Genomic DNA, 18,116 nt, shown 5'->3' on the forward strand with positions numbered 1-18,116 from the left:
GCAAAAATTGTAGTGTTATATGTTGTGCAATAAATGTTAATAATAAAATGATTAATCCAATCTTTGATTATGTTTTGGTTCGTCTTTTAAAAGTTTAATTTTACAAGTTCGATTTTACTCAAACAAAGACTGAGTAAACAAAAATTATAATCTGACTCATTGAATAATTCAAAAAACACATACTAACAACTGATAGCATATCGTTTTGGAAATTTATATGTCAACAAATCTTAACAGGTTATTTCTTTTTGTTTCTTTTCTTTTCTTTCTACATTGTCATTTTTTGAATTTAAATTTGAATTTAGAACGATGGTGTATTGGGGACTATCTGTCATCAAAACGCTGCATCTAATCTACTGTTTACTCAACGTAGGAATTAATTAGATCTCAGGTTTAATGACCGTTGCTTAATTTGAGGAATAATGGTTTTGAAAATCATCTAATATAATTAAAAGCTTAATTTGGGGAGCATCTGTCATCAAACCGTTGCTTAATTTGAGGAATAATGGTTTTGGAAATTGTCCAATATAATTAAAAGCTTAATTTGGGGACCATCTGTCATAAAAAATTTGGAAATAAATTAAATGAAAAAATCTGCATCTAATCTTTTCGTTGATTTAATTCGAAATTTGGAAATAAATTAAATGAAAAATTATGTAAACAATTTTTGGTGACAGACAACTCATTGAATGTCTCACTCAATTCTACATTGGAATTTCTAAATTAATAATAACTCAACTCTTCTAAATTTTGAATTTATGTTTAAATTTGAATTTTTAACTTTGTAATGGTGGGAAAAATTTTGGAACATTTTTTGTGACAGACAACTCATTTAATGTCCCACAATTTTTATTTTATCGTATATTATGAGTAAAAAAGACCTCTACTTTTTTTGTTGTATATCCCACTACTTTTTGCATGGATAATTGTTAGCCCTATTAATGTTGCTTGAAAAAAAAATTAAAAAAAATTGTAAAATAACAAAATTATTTATATTGTAAAATTAATTCAAAATTTGGAAATAAATTAAATAGAAAATTAAGTGAACTTAATATGTGGCAAAAGAGTTCAGCATTTAATATTTATGCAGTGAGAAAAGATATATATAACAATATGAATTTAATATAAAATTATAGGTTAAACAATAAAATATTTAAAATTATAAAATACATTTATAGTCGATAAAAATTATTTAAAATTTCAAATTTCAATGAAAAAATAAGAAATGGCATAATTTATACTTTACAAAAAATAAATTAAAATTTTAACATAAAAATTTTAAATATACATGTATAACCAATTAAAAAAAATACCTGTACTTAAAAAAATATTTAACATAAAAATTTTAAATATACATGTATAATCAATTAAAAATATATATACAAATCATAAATTAAAATAGAAAAAATTACATAATAAAATATGTATAATTAATATAAAAAATTTTAAATTTAAATATTTAAATTTAAATAAAAAATGACGTCTGTCATTATGTAAAAAATTATTAAAATTTAAGAACTATAAAAATGAAAATTTTAATTTAGTATATAAAAAAGATATTAAACTTTCATTTTTTTTATCGCAAGAGTGTAATTAACACAAATACTTGCAAAAAACAATTATTTATATAAAATGCTGACAGTTAGAGGTGAAAAACTGGGTTCGGCCCAGAGGGCCGGCCCGCCAATATATTTTTATAATTAAATTGAAATTTTATCATTTTTCTTTTATAATTAAATTACTAAATCTGATTACAATTTTTGTAAATACAAATTTGTGAAATTCCAAAGACTAAGGACACTATTCCTTGCAAAAAAAATATTTATATAAAATGCTGATAGTTAAGAAGTGGAAAACTGGGCTCGGCCCAGAGGGCCGGCCCGCCAATATATTTTTATAATTCAATTGAAATTTTTTCCTTCTTCTTTTATAATTAAATTACTAAATTTGATTTTAATTTTTGTAAATATAAATTTGTGAAATTCCAAAGACTAACGACACTATATGTGGCACTGTCTAGAGTAAAGAGCAAGCATGGATTGAAGTTATTGATACTTGATGAAAACAGTTGTGTTACAAATAGTACCCTTAATATAGTTTACAAGGAAGTATTTCAAAGATTAATGTCGTAAATTTCCTTCTGTCTACTATAAGATAACATCACTGCTTGGTACAGGTAAAGACAAAAAAAAATGGCAATGGAGTGCTTTTTTACTTATATTCGTTACCATTTGGTTTTTTTTAACTGCTACTTTTTTTTCTCTTGCAAAAATCGTTTTTCATGCACACATGGTATATTGTTAACTGCTATTTTTGAACAAACAATATTCCGTGGTCATCAATATACTTTGAAGCATAAAGAAGCACCACAGTAGCTCCTGCTCCAAGATACAGAAACAATTCAGAATAAGTTGCACCACCTGAGCCACTAAAACAAGTAATTTTGATAAATATAATCTAAGAAATAATGAACATTTTAAAATAGGATGAAGACCACCATTCAAAATGCATGCAAATAACTTAAGAAAACAAACAGGCCTGAACCAGAATTGTTATTCCATGGAGCATAAAATTTAAATTGAATGGAGCTTGAGCAGGTTGTTAACTACAAGTCTACGAGTATTACAATGCTCCATGAAAGTGTTGAGATACAGCATGTAGATCATCAACCTCCCTCCAATAGTCACCAAACTGAAACGAACCTTCACTCTCCCTAGAAGGAAAACTCAACAACTCATCAGTGATTAAAAGTGGTTGTTATTCTTGCTTAACAAGCTCATTAACCCCTCAGATTACAAACAATCTAGAATCTGTTACGACCCTGGACTTTTATAACCAAATCTTTTCTTCAAGCAACAAAAAGAATCGAAGAGGGGAATGAATTACAGAGAACAGAAACATAATTTTTATTGAGTTCTGAATACTTGATAGAAAAGGACTTCTGATAGACTATGCTATCTCAAACAAGAACACAGAAAGGAAAATTATACTGAAAGTTGAAAATACCAACGGCAGATTCGAGGATGCCGGCAACTCCAGAAGGTTTTTCAGCGAGAGAAAAGAGAAGTTTGTTACAAGATTTTAGCTAAAAACCCCAAGTGGTCCCTACGCTACTATATGTAAAACAGAATGTAATTTTAGAAGGTAAATGTAATTGCTGGGCCAGCTATCTCTTTGGAATTCCTTATTTTACTATTTATCTGGCTGATAGTTAATGGGCCACTTCTCAGCCCAATAACCTTTTGTCCATCTTCACTTCACTCAGTCACTTGTCAAAGCCCAAAAATCTTTAAGCCATCCAGGTGTCTGCCTTAGTCTCTTGTCTCTTCTTCTTTGTCCACGTATGTTCTTGTTTGTCCTCCTCTGGTCAGTCTCGTTCTCCTTTCCCTGGTCTACAGCACCCAAGCCCTCTACCATATTAGTAGGTTCGATAGAAGGGGTTCTATCAATTCCCTCCCTCCCTGAAAAATCAATCTTGTCCTCAAGATCAAAACCAGGAAAAGCTTGACAGAACTCTGTGTAGGAGACCCAAGTCACGTCCTCCAGTGGTAAACCGTCCCACTACACCAAAAGTTGCAAACTTTCCTTTCTTCCTCGTTGGATGACACGGGTTCTGAGTACCGCCACTGGTTTGGTGACTGGGTGTTTATCCCAACTGATCTGTGGAAGGGGTGTCAAATGAAAGGATGGATTCTGTCGATATGGTTTGAGGAGAGATACATGGAACACCGGATGTATCCTCGATTCAGCCGGTAGATCCACACGATACGCCACCTGACCAACCCGTTCGGTGATGGTGAAGGGTCCATAGTAACGTCTCCTGAGTTTGGAGAAGGTTTGATTGCGGACGGAGCTTTGTCTGTAAGGTTGTAGCTTAACGAGCACAAGAGTTCCCACTTCTAAATGCACATCTCTTCTCCTTTTATCTGCCTGTATTTTCATTCTTTGTCTGGTTCTATGCAAGGTCTCCCTAAGTTGTTTGATCATGGCATCTCTTCTTTTCAGCAACTCGTTCACTGCCTCAATTGGAGATGTGGTACCTTCGTACGGTGGTATATTGGGAAGAGCTCTGCCATATACAATTTGAAAAGGGGAAACTCCGATTGAAGAGTGATAAGCCGAATTGTAAGAAAATTCCGCCCATGGCAGGTAATGCACCCAATGCTTTGGTGTTTCCATTGCATAACAACGCAAATATTGCTCTAGACCTCTGTTGGTAACTTCTGTATGTCCGTCTGTTTCAGGGTGGTTAGCGGTGCTGTAGCATAGCTTAGTGCCGCTTAAACGGGCTAATTCAGACCAAAACTTGCTCACAAATATGTTGTCACTGTCAGATACTATCGAACGAGGGATTCCATGTAAACGACAAACATTTTCCACAAAAACTGAAGCTACCTTAGTGGCCGTGAAGTTTGGGGAAAGAGCAATAAAGTGTGCATACTTGGAGAGACGATCTACCACGACTAAGATGGCTGTCTTTCCTTCTGAGTTGGGAAGCCCAACAATGAAATCCATGGACAAATCCTCCCAAATAGCCAGAGGTACGGTTAAGGGTTGTAGTAAGCCTGCCGGTGACATTGGTTGGTACTTTGTTGCTTGGCAAATTGGACAAGTTCTAACAAATTCCTGAACATCTTTTTTTAGATTAGTCCAGTAATAATTTGGAAGTATCCTCTGCAACGTCTTCTTGACTCCCCCATGCCCTCCGATCAAAGAAGAGTGGAATTCATGCAAGATGACCATTCTGAGTTCTGAATTGGAAGCAACCGTGACTCTGCCCTTGTACAGGATCAATTCCTCACGCAAACTGTATTGTTCATACCCTTCAACACCACTTTCAATTTTGTCTTTCAATTGGATTAATTCTGTATTGGTTTGACCCTCTGACTTTATTTGTTCAATCAGGTGGTGAGTAACCTGTGTTAGGACCATTGTGCATGCAGCCTCTGCTTGTCCTGTTGAATCCGCTTCTGATTTTCGAGATAGCGCGTCGGCTACCCTATTCACAGCTCCTGGGTAGTACTCTATGGTATAATCAAATCCAAGCAGCTTAACCAGGAAGCGTTGTTGTTCAGGGGTTTGTATAACCTGTCCCATCATGTCCTTTAGGCTCCTTTGGTCAGTTCTAATAGTGAAAGGTCCCCCTAATAAATACTGCCTCCATTTAGAAACACCCTCAGTGATAGCGAACATCTCTCTCACATAGGTTGAAGCTTGTTGCATCTTAGGGTTGAGTTTCTTGCTGAAATAGGCTATTGGTCTGTTATCCTGACTTAGTACAGCTCCCACCCCAATACCTGAAGCATCAGTTGTCAACACAAATCTCCTAGTGAAATCTGGTAGTGCGAGAATTGGTGGGTTAGACAGGGCCTTCTTTAGTTCGAAGATAGCCTGGTCAGCCTTATCACTCCAAACAAAGGCATTCTTATGTAACAAAGCGGTTAATGGGGCTGCTATTTGAGAAAATCCACGAACAAATTTTCTGTAATAACCAGCCAAGCCAAGGAACCCGCGTAATTGTTTCAGAGTGGATGGTGTATTCCAATCCATTATAGCCCGTATTTTTCCCACATCTGGTCTCACCCCCTTTGCATCTACCACATGACCCAAGTACTCCACTTCCTCTTGAGCAAATGCACATTTGGATCTTTTGGCATACATCTGATTCTGCCGAAGACAATTCATAACCCTCCTTAGATGCTCCACATGTTCCCACACTGACTTACTATACACTAGTATGTCATCAAAGAATACTATAACAAACTTGCGCAGAAATTCCCTTAGAACCGAGTTCATAATACCTTGGAATGTTGCTGGGGCGTTAGTGAGCCCAAAGGGCATCACAATAAACTCGTAGTGCCCTTGGTGTGTTCTAAAGGCTGTCTTATACACATCTTCAGGAGCCATTCTAATCTGATGGTAACCTGAGCGTAGGTCCAGTTTAGAAAAAATGACTGCTCCTGTTAGTTCGTCCAACATTTCATCTACTGTGGGAATTGGAAAACGGTCGGAATGGTGACTTGGTTTAAAGCTCTATAATCAATACAGAACCTCCAAGTTCCATCCTTCTTCTTGACCAATAAGGCTGGGGAAGAGAAGGGACTCAAGCTAGGCCTTATAACTCCGGTATCCAACATCTCTTTAACCATCTTTTCAATTTCTGATTTTTGAAAATAAGGGTACCTGTAGGGTCTAACATTCACTGCCTTGGTTCCAGGCTCCAAATGGATTCGGTGATCCTCCAATCTTATGGGTGGTAGTTGTGTTGGTTTTTCAAAGATATCTTCAAACTCATGTAACACTGGTTGTATCAATGGGTGGCAATCTTTCTCCTCATATGGGTCTGCTGAATATTGGTGGTCAATAGTCTGCATTTGGAAGTAGGTGGCCACAGCATCAGAATGTGTCAGTTTTCGAAGTTGATGTAACTCGATGGGTTCCACCTGCAACCTACTCTCCCCTTGTAGCTCAATCAGTTTTCCTGCTCTCTCAAATTTCAGAACCAGATTATTGTAGTTGGTAGTCACATCTCCAAACTCGGACAGCCATTGAACGCCCAACACTACTTCAGCTCCTTGGATTGGGAGCACAAATAAATCTGGTAAGAACATGTGTCCTTGTAAGTTCAGTCCTATCTGTTGACAGACTCCTTTACACCCCAAGCGTGCTCCATTGCCCACTAGTACCTGGAACTGAGTGATGGGTTTTACTTCCAGCCCAAGAAATTTGACCATCCTCTCTTGCACAAAATTATGAGTAGATCCTCCATCTACCAACACTTGGACCGTTTTCTTATTGATGACTCCTCTCAACCGTAGTGTCCTAGAAGAATATTGGCCATCCATGGCATGTAAGCTAATGCCAGGTATTTCTTCCTCACCCCCAATTTTCTCATTGGTAACTTCCAATTCCTCATCTTTTTCCTCCTCTTCACCTTCTTGGATCATCATTAACAACATATTTCCCTTGCAGACATGGTTCCTGTGAAATTTTTCATCACAATAGTAGCATAGGCCTCTTTCTCTTTTTTCCATCATTTCTGCAGCTGACAAGCGTTTAATGGGAATGGTATCTCTGGACGATCCAGCCGCGTTGACCACTCCTTTGTTTGGTGTGGGCAGTAAACCCTGTTGAGGTCTAACTACCTGATTACTGGAAAAAAATTTCTGATACCCCAAGCGTGCAGGAGCTCTATCACTCAACTTATCCTCAACCACCTTAGCTAGCTCAATAGCATTCTGCAACGACTCTGGTAAGTGCATTCGAACCTCTTTTCGAATCTCCGATTTTAGACCATTCTCAAAATAACTTTGTAAGGAAATGTCATTAATTCCTATGATTTGGTTGGATAACCGTTCAAATTCTTTTTGATAATTTTCTATTGTTGTATGCTGTGTCAATCTCCCTAATTCACCTCTGAGATCTCGATATCTGGACGGGCCGAACCTGGATCGTAGTGCTACTATGAAGGCATCCCAAGTTGTTAGTCTCTGGCTCCTATCCATCCAATGAAACCATTCTTCAGCCGCTCCATCCATTTGGAAGGAGGTCAACGTGAGCTTATCTTAATCACTCAAATTATGGAATCCATAAAATTGTTGGATCTTGTGGATCCAAGGTTCTGGGTTCCCTCCTGTAAATCTCGGCACTGTGAACTTCACCGATTTATATGCATCATTCCCAAAGAAGGTATTCAGTCCAGTTTCACTACTGCTTCCTCCTTTCACTTCTGATTTATTTTTTTGATTCTGGTTCAGCTTGGCTTCCATTAATGTCAGCTTCAAGTTCATGTTCTGGAGCAATTCCCCAAAGACATTGAACTGATCTTCATGGCGAGCAAGCTTTGTAACGCATTCTTCTATCATGTTTGTTTTGACTGTGGATCGAGTTCCTTCCGCCATTTTTGCTTGAGGAAGTTGCCTCTCAATGAAAAGAGCACCAAATGATAGACTATGCTATCTCAAACAAGAACACAGAAAGGAAAATTATACTGAAAGTTGAAAATACCAACGGCAGATTCGAGGATGCCGGCAACTCTAGAAGGTTTTTCAGCGAGAGAAAAGAGAAGTTTGTTACAAGATTTTAGCTAAAAACCCCAAGTGGTCCCTATGCTACTATATGTTAAACAGAATGTAATTTTAGAAGGTAAATGTAATTGCTGGGCCAGCTATCTCTTTGGAATTCCTTATTTTACTATTTATCTGGCTGATAGTTAATGGGCCACTTCTCAGCCCAATAACCTTTTGTCCATCTTCACTTCACTCAGTCACTTGTCAAAGCCCAAAAGTCTTTAAGCCATCCAGGTGTCTGCCTTAGTCTCTTGTCTCTTCTTCTTTGTCCACGTATGTTCTTGTCTGTCCTCCTCTGGTCAGTCTCGTTCTCCTTTCCCTGGTCTACAGCACCCAAGCCCTCTACCATATTAGTAGGTTCGATAGAAGGGGTTCTATCAACTTCCTCTTTCCAAGGGTACTTGTCCTTCTTGAGAATCTCTCAGCTAAGTTTTTCCTACACTAATTGTTCCCCCAAAATATATTCTTCCCCTTTTTATACCAAAGTTCTCTCCTTACTAACAAACTGATACAAACAGGCTCCCCCATTAACTAACAGATACAAAAATACTTTCCTAGCTAACTGTTTTTGGCCTTCTAGAATACAACCTCCATGTCTTCAGTTGCCTAATATCCTTGTATGTAACAGAATCTCTATGGTAATTGACTTTAATATTAATACTATCAAAACCGTGGATTAATAGAATATAGGAAACTCAGAAGTTACACAAAACACATTAATGTGATTTTTTTTACATAAGTCAGACTTTATACTACAAGAGTAATATACGTAAAGCCTAAAGAAGAAACCTTGGTATTCGCAAACTGTAGTGCTTTCCATATTTCGCATGTAGACGAACAGAGCGGTCAGCACATAAAAATGCAAGTTTTGAATAGTCATCAGTTAAAACCTACACCAGCAAAAAAAAATCAATTATCGAATTAAAAGATTAAGAAAATATGTAGCTAAACTCAACCAACTAATCCCTTTGTAAATATAGCTTAAAATTTATGGGGGAAAATTAAAATATGTAGCTTATAATTTATGTAAATAAGATCAACTACACTTACCTTCTGTTTGATTGGTCTCTTCAATCCATGGACTTACCTGCAGGATCTCCTGAGACCGCCTTCAGATTCTTCTCTGGGTTTCGCTTCTGCGCTTCCATCTTCTCCTTTCCCCGCGTCATCTCTGTCTCTCTCCTCTTTCGGAGTAGTGAAACTCGAAACACTGTGACCAACACGGATGAGCGTAAGAGAGTGGAAGAGTACTGGTCAAAGAGTAATCACCATTTTTGGCTATGAGGTTTCTGTGACTGCTAAGAGAGAAATAATTTATATAGAGCAACAACGATGAGCGTAAACACAACAACGAGGAAGCTACGGGCGCAAACGAAATCAGAGCCTTCGAGATTGGATCCGCCATTGACACTTGAGAGAGAGACAGAGTTAACGAGGAAAGAGAGAAGAAATCGTGGGACTCTCTTTATGTGGATATTTTTCTGATCTAGGATTCACTTCCAATGTCACTAGGATTCATTTTTGGGGGAAAGAAAATAGAGAGGCGGGAAACGAAAAAAAAAATTCTAAGTTGGAGATTTCGAGTACAGAGACAGAGATATAATATAAAAGTTTTATTGAAAAAAATTGCTTCCAAATTTTAAATAATATAATATGATTTAATATATAAAAATAGAGTAGTTAAAATTTGAAGAAGAATTTGAAAAAAATAATTTGAAATATTAAAATTAAACTTTAAAAATAAATTTAATGTTAAAAACAAAAGTATATTTTCATAATATATAACTAAATAAAATAAAAACAATATCATTGCCCGATCAGAATAAATGTACCAAACACAATCAAAAAATTTAAAAAAACAAAGGAAAAATGATTATTTAATTAACTTACCAATCAAAATTAATATATAAATCCTCAATCACAATTAATGTATCAATCGTCAATCATAATTAGTGTATCAATCACTAATCACAATTAATGTACCCATAATATAAATCACTAATCAAAATTAATGTATCAATCAACGTGTAATCCTTAACAGAGATGACTAATGCTCAATTCTGGAGCGCCCAACCTCTGAGAGTTCTGTATGTGAAAGGTTCTGTATAGCGGAGGTCAAGCCATGATAAGGCGTCCCTTACCCAATAACCATTCTAATCCCCTTGTGGGCCAGTCAAATCAGAATCATTTAGTAAAAGATCACATATTTCATTAGTATTCATTTATTATTTATTTATTATTTATTATATTTATATATATATATATATATATATTACTACTTTGATTATTATTATTTTTATTATTATTTTAAAATATTACAATCATTATATTTTCTTTTTATTATCAACGCTTTCATGCTCATTTGGGATATTTAATCGATTAAATATAAATTTTACTCGATTAAACGAATTAAGAGGGAGATTTATTTTTCATTTATTTTATTCATCCATTTTCGACGGAATTCGTTTTTCGTCAAAAATCTTCGACGGAATCCAAATTTCGTCGAAAATCTTCTCAAAATCAATTTCTTTTTCATTTATTTTATTCATTCATTTTCGACGAAATTCATTTTCCGTCAAAAATCTTCGACGGAATCCATTTTCCGTCGAAAAATTTCACAAAATCAATTTCTTTTTCATTTATTTTATTCATCCGTTTTCGACGGAATTCATTTTCCGTCAAAAATCTTCGACGGAATCCATTTTCCATCGAAAACCTTCTCAAAATAAATTTCTTTTTCATTTATTTTATTCATCCGTTTTCGACGGAATCTATTTTCCGTCGAAAAATTTCACAAATTCAATTTCTTTTCCATTTTATTTTATTCATCCGTTTTCGACGGAATCCATTTTCCGTCGAAAAATTTCACAAAATCAATTTCTTTTTCATTTATTTTATTCATCCGTTTTCAACGGAATTCATCTTCCGTCAAAAATCTTCGACGGAATTCATTTTCCGTCGAACAATTTCATAAAATCAATTTCTTTTCCATTTTATTTTATTCATCCGTTTTCGACGGAATTCATTTTTCGTCGAAAAATTTCACAAAATCAATTTCTTTTCAATTTTATTTTATTCATCCGTTTTCGACGGAATTCATTTTCCGTCGAAAACCTTCTCAAAATCAATTTCTTTTTCATTTATTTTATTCATCCGTTTTCGACGGAATTCATTTTCCGTCAAAAATCTTCGAAAACCTTCTCAAAATCAATTTCTTTTTCATTTATTTTATTCATCCGTTTTCGACGGAATTAATTTTCCGTCGAAAAATTTCACAAAATCAATTTCTTTTCCATTTTGTTTTATTCATCCGTTTTCGACGGAATCCATTTTCCGTCGAAAAATTTCACAAAATCAATTTCTTTTTCATTTATTTTATTCATCCGTTTTCGACGGAATTCATTTCTTGTCAAAAATCTTCGACGGAATCCATTTTCCGTCGAAAAATTTCACAAAATCAATTTCTTTTCATTTTATTTTATTCATCCGTTTTCGACGAAATTCATTTTCCGTCGAAAACCTTCTCAAAATCAATTTCTTTTCATTTTTTTTATTCATCTGTTTTCGACGGAATCCATTTTCCGTCGAAAAATTTCACAAACTCAATTTCTTTTTCATTTATTTTATTCATCCGTTTTCGACGGAATTAATTTTCCGTCCAAAATCTTCGTCGGAATCCATTTTCCGTCGAAAAATTTCACAAAATCAATTTCTTTCCCATTTATTTTATTCATCCATTTTCGACGGAATTCATTTCATTGGCAGTAGTAGCATTGGAAGAACTCGGCACTGCATGGTTCCGTGAGGGAGTAGTGACAGCAGCATAGTTGTGCATAGAAGGTTGTGGATCTGACATGGCCTGAAAAGGTGATGGTGAATTTGGAGCTTTTACAAGCTGCAAAGGTTGTGGATTTGTCATGTTAGAAACAGCTTCAGAAAAGATCTCCAACATCAAGGGAACCCTCTTTATAGCCTGAAAGAGATTACCCCTTTGTGTTAAGACTTTTCCCTTGGCAAGGTTAAGAATCACTGCATCTGCAGGATCAATTGTAGGCCTTTCACAAGAGCGCAATGCAGGGAATAGAGTGCCACTTAAGCCTTGAACCGATGAGTTTTCCAATTGCTTTGAGGTAGAGGGCACCGACTTGTTCATATATTTATTGAGTTTTTCTATGGCTTCGTCTCTCTCTTGACAAGTCATCATATGCTGAATAGACATATCCTTAAGTGTCTGAGTAGTTTTCAAATGTATTTGTTTGACCTTCTCCAATTCATGCAAGACATGTATATACTTTTGCTTCCAGGTCTTAGCTTCCTAAGAGAGTAAACAAGGAAAAGTTAATGGAATTTGAAAAAAAATTAAATCTTTCACCGTTTGTTTTTCCCCTACCCCCAAGGTTGTCAAACTCGAGAGTCTACGCAAACTCGCAAGGGTGAACCAAAATCGTAAATCGTAGAATCTTAATACGAATCGTAGAATCGTAATACGGGATACAAATTATATTTATATATATTTATATGCATATAAAGTAATATAATAAGCAAAATTAATTCAACCAACCAGTAAAATAATGTCATACAATAGACATGATCAAGAAAAGGAGCAACATTTTCTAAAAAAATACAATATTCAAATTCACAAAAAAAATAAAAAAATTAACCACAATTTAATTGGTCCAGAAGCAAGCAATATTGAGAAAACATGACTAATTTGATCTTTCAATCTAGACTAATTTAATTTTTCAACGTGGACTAATTTGATTTTTCAAGTAAATTAAAAAGGATATAACAAAAAAAAAGAAAACAGAGGCAAAAACAAGAAAAGAAAAAAAAAGACTAATTTGGTTTAGCAAATAAAAAAAATTTGGTCATGTGTAAGTACTACCACTACTAGAAAAGTCCAAAAAAGTCCAAATTTGGTCATGGTTAAGCTAACTTTTAATGATGCAATTATGTAGCATCCTGCATACAACAATTTTGAAGTTGATTCTTTCAAACTTATGGAGCTCCTTGGACCCGAGAAGGTTGATCCTACTGATGTAAAGCTAATTAAGGATAAGCTTTTTGGTTATTCGACCTTTTAAGGTTGATCCTTGAGTTTAATGGGACATAATTTTATTTACCTTTTAGTATGAATGACCAGGTCTTCGAAGGTACATCTGGGATTGACAATAAATTTACAACTGTGCAATTCACCACTGAGGTATAAACTCTTTTTTTATTTTTTTATTTTTTATTCTTTTACTATTGTCTAACTTATTTAAAAATTAAATGTAAAATTATACATGAAAATTTTATTGTGGATTTTCATGAATGTATCTACTGATTGGTGACTTGGTATCTTTTGTGATCTATCCAATTGGTCAAGGAAGCTTTTCGGATGGGTAGGACCCAAATAATGTGTTAATTATTTAGTTTGATAGTTTTATTTTGGTAGTAAGTATAGTAGTGACTAGATTAGATTAGAGAAATCCTAGTAAAGAATAACAATATCCCTCCTGCATGTCAATACTGTAGTTAAAAAAACATTGCAGGGTGGTTTCGTTAGTATCAATAATGATTACATTGCTTCTCATTTAACTTGATTAAATGATAAATTTTACATTGTGTATTTGCTTTTGGAATGGTCACTTAATGGTTCTGGAAAACCAATTGATAATGGATCACGCATATTACCTGAGGCTTACTTGGACATATCAGGTATTATAATTTCTTCAGGGGTGGTCTAAATCTGAAGATCTAAATGCCATGCGAATTACAACCACTGACCCAAAAAAAGTATATCAAATATATTAATTTATTGCTTTTTTATAATCAATTTGATAAGTGTTTACCTTTGTTATCTAATATCTTGTAGTACTGATAGAATTTTATGCTATCTAGATGCAGAAACCTAAAGAAATTCATAACTTTCAACTTTCATGTGTACTAATATCTTGGAGCTACTCAAAATTTGTCTGGAGTAGTACATACTACATAGTCACGGTCCGTGATTTTCTAAACCAAATGAATGAATGGATGATTTTTGTTTTGTGATACTTTGTTTTCTAATAGCTAGGAAATAAATTTGTATTTGAACTGAGGCCCCTAGTCTGGAATATATGATTTTATAGGGACAACTAGGAGTTTCTTTGAGAGCCTGCAAAATTTGGCGGTGAATAATAAGGTGGATTATGGATGTGTCCAAGCCGAACTCTACTTACTGGGTGTTGGTCATGTGAAGCCAACCTTAGTTGGCCTAAATAAAATCTTTGTATGAATTCAACTTGGCGCTGAAAGGGTAAGAGGTAGTGATAAAGGGTACTGTGCACACCATGTTTCTTTTTGCAGAAAGTTTCTTATAGTTTCTTTTTGCCAACAATCTTAATTCCTATCAAATTAAGTAATTTCAACTCTAATTTTATAATCTGCCTCTTGCAGATTTCCCCTCTCAGTGAAAAGATTGAGAGTATTAATGATCAGTATTGAACCTTAAGAGCAGAGGAGGTAAAGATTTCTTATTGTGTTTATTTCTTTCTTAAATTTATTTTAAAACATGATCTTAAAATATACATGATCTTAGGGATTTATTATGATGTGATTTTATTAATTAGGCACTTCTCCCCACCGTAGACAGTTTCAAGTTGGAAGATGAAGCTCCTGATGAAGAAGAAGATGGCCAGAGACAGAGAAAAAAGCCAAGGAACAGAAAGATTGTTTATTAATGTGAAGTTCAAAAAAGACAGAGAAGAGATTGTTATGTTGAATTATAAAGTCAGTTTTGCGTTGTGTATTGGTATGTTATATTTTTGTTTGTTAATTTTTTAAGGTTACAAAATAGATTTTACTATATTGATTAAGGAGATTTGATTTTGATTAAGGTGATTTGATTTTGATATGTTGTTTATTTTGATTATATTTTTTTATCAGGTGTAGTATAGAAAATTGATATTAATTTTGTAGACAGAAATTTTAAAAAATAATTTTAAAATTTTTCGACGGAATTTATTTTCGATGAAAATTTTTAAATCAGTTTTCGACGGAATTTATTTTCTGTCGAAAACTTTTTCAATAATTTTCGACAGAATTCCATTGATTTTTCGTCGAAAATTTTCGATAGAATTCGTTTTCCGTCGAAAACCATTACAACAATTTTCGACGGAATTCTATTCATTTTCCGTAGAAATTTTTTGACAGAATTCATTTTCCGTCGAAAACCATTATAATAATTTTCGACGGAATTCCATTGATTTTTCGTCGCAAATTTTCAACGGAATCATTTTTCCGTCGAAAACCAATACAACAATTTTTGACAGAATTCCATTGTTTTTCCGTCGAAAATTTTTCACGGAATTTTAATTCCGTCAAAAAATGTTATCAACAAAGAGAAATTCGACGACTTGAATCCCTTCGAAAAATCCATTTTCGACGGAATTTTCACCATTTTCGACGGAAAAATTCCGTCGAAAAAATTGACTTTTCTAATCTGATTGGCAGATTAGTTCATAGACACACGGGCACAGACTTTTGGTTCATCAAGAAACTGGAGATTATGGCGCTGTTTGATTTCTATATTGGAAAACAGTTTTTTAGTTTTGAAAACAAAAAAATTAAAAAAATTGTTTGATAATGGTTATTCTATGAAAACGTATTAAAAACTGTATCTGCGTTTTGATTTTTAAAACTAAAATCAGAGAACATCTCAGAGATGTTTTTTGGATTTTGATTCTGAAATATAAAAAAAAACACGGAAAACTATGCAATGTAGTAATAATGTAAGAATTGAAAACAATAGAAAAATGAATAGCATTTTATAGAAATTTGAAAACAATAGAAATTAAAAAAACTGTTTTAGCTTTCACTCTCTTCAAACAGATTTTATTGTTTTTCAATTTTTAAAATTCTTTTCAAAACATTGTCATCAAACAAGTTTTTTCTTCTTTTATTCTACGAAACAATATTTATAAATTGCTCTACAAAATAATTATAAAAACAAAAAAATTAAAACACAATCAAACATGTCGTATGTATGACTCAAGTGAAATAATGAATAGACAAAGATAAAGTATGAATAGGAAGGGAATTATGCAATGACCCACCTCGGCATAACTGAATGTGGGATCAAAGAATTCGTCCATGGAGCTCTGTTGTGAACGAAAATGGGAAGAATAGACAAGATTGGAAAAACAAACGTATTGGTTAGAGAGTAATGAAAATTAGGTATATTGACACTTATTTATAGAGACAATGAGTGTACGTGAGACTAGAGATAAGGCAAAAAGACATATCAAGGAATATTAAAATCTTCCTTGTAGAAAAAAAATATCGAGTTTCCATTTTCTTTTTTTATACATTATTTCTATATTCTATTCGGTGATATGATTTGAAAATGAATTTTTATTCTCTATCAGGTGATATGGTTTGGATTACTCAAAATTTACTTACTATTTTTTAGGATACTGTGGCCAATGATTTAATTTGATTAAATTTTCCTTATATATAATTTCTCTAATAAACAAAAATATAAACGCCAACTATTTCAATTTTAATTTAGTGAAAAAATCCAAAAAAATCCCTATAGTTTTCCTTTGAATACTAACCCCCTCATGCTTTTTTTTAATCACTTACATGTTACGCCCCTATGATTTTTTTTTTATCCAAATCCCTCTTTAACATTGTTATAAATTTAATTAATATATTTATTTTATTCTTCTTACAAGAAAAAAAATAAAGTGATGACAAAAAAAAGACCAAATATTTGAAAACTTCTAACATTTACAAAAAATACTAAAACTAAAATGAATTTACAAAAAATAAAGATATGATTTGAAAATGAATTTTTATTCACTATCAGGTCATGATATGGTTTGGAATCCTCAAAATTTACTTACTATTTTTTAGGATACTGTGGCTAATGATTTAATTTGATTAAATTTTCCTTATATATAATTTCTCTAATAAACAAAAATATAAACGCCAATTATTTCAATTTTAATTTAGTGAAAAACTCAAAAAATTCCCTATAGTTTTCCTTTGAATACTAACCCCCTCATGCTTTTTTTTAATCACTTACATGTTACGCCCCTATGATTTTTTTTATCCAAATCCCTCCTTAACATTGTTATAAATTTAATTAATATATCTATTTTATCCTTCTTACAAGAAAAAAAAGTGATGACAAAAAAAAGATCAAATATTTGAAAACTACTAACATTTACAAAAAATACTAAAACTAAAATGAATTTACAAAAAATAAAGATATGATTTGAAAATGAATTTTTATTCACTATCAGGTGATATGGTTTGGAATCCTCAAAATTTACTTACTATTTTTTAGGATACTGTGGCCAATGATTTAATTTGATTAAATTTTCCTTATATATAATTTCTCTAATAAACAAAAATATAAACGCCAATTATTTCAATTTTAATTTAGTGAAAAACTCAAAAAATTCCCTATAGTTTTCCTTTGAATACTAACCCCCTCATGCTTTTTTTTAATCATTTACATGTTACGGCTCTATGATTCTTTTTATCCAAACCCCTCCTTACATTACCATTGTTATAAACTTGGGAAAACTTCAAAAACACCCCTACAAGTTTCTTTAAAATCACTTAACCCCCTCCCCGAAATTTTTAACCATTTACCCTCCTATTTAAATTTTTTTTATCACTTACTCCCCTAATTTGATTTTTCACCCAAAATTTTGTTAACAGAGTTAAATTTTTTAAAAAATACAAAAATTACCCTTAATAGAAAAAAGAAAAACATAATTTCTTCTCCAAAGCAATTTTAGAAGAACTCATGGAATGTTTTCTTTAAGGTAGCCTTGTTAGAATTAGTAATTATTAAAATTATTTCCTACAAATTCCATTGCTATTAAACACCGCACTCACAATTGTTGGTGTCGTTCAAATAAAATGATTAAAGAGGCATCATCTCAGCAGGTTTATATCTTCCCTTTTCTATTATAAGATTTTTTGCTATTATATGACTAACAAATCTGACTTTAGGCAAATTTCCAATCTGAATCTAGGTTTATATTCGAATTCCAAGAACCCACAAGC

The 18,116-nt window shown here is 33.2% G+C and overlaps 1 protein-coding gene across 1 annotated transcript; it reads right to left on the reverse strand.

Moving 5' to 3' along the window:
* Positions 1-5,984: 5,984 nt before the first annotated feature.
* LOC133317958 (uncharacterized) lies at positions 5,985-7,538 on the reverse strand. Its single transcript, XM_061519866.1, has one exon. The coding sequence runs from the start codon at positions 7,536-7,538 to the stop codon at positions 5,985-5,987; it is 1,554 nt and encodes a 517-aa protein (XP_061375850.1).
* Between the last annotated feature and the right edge of the window lie 10,578 nt (positions 7,539-18,116).

Source organism: Gastrolobium bilobum, unplaced genomic scaffold, assembly GCF_033153095.1.
Source record: "Gastrolobium bilobum isolate Gb01-03AN ecotype WA unplaced genomic scaffold, APGP_CSIRO_Gbil_v1 utg39417, whole genome shotgun sequence".
NCBI lineage: Eukaryota > Viridiplantae > Streptophyta > Magnoliopsida > Fabales > Fabaceae > Gastrolobium > Gastrolobium bilobum.

Excerpts from the sequence above, each read along its gene's own strand:
- LOC133317958 (XM_061519866.1), bottom strand. The coding sequence starts at position 7,538 with ATGGATGGAGCGGCTGAAGAATGGTTTCATTGGATGGATAGGAGCCAG.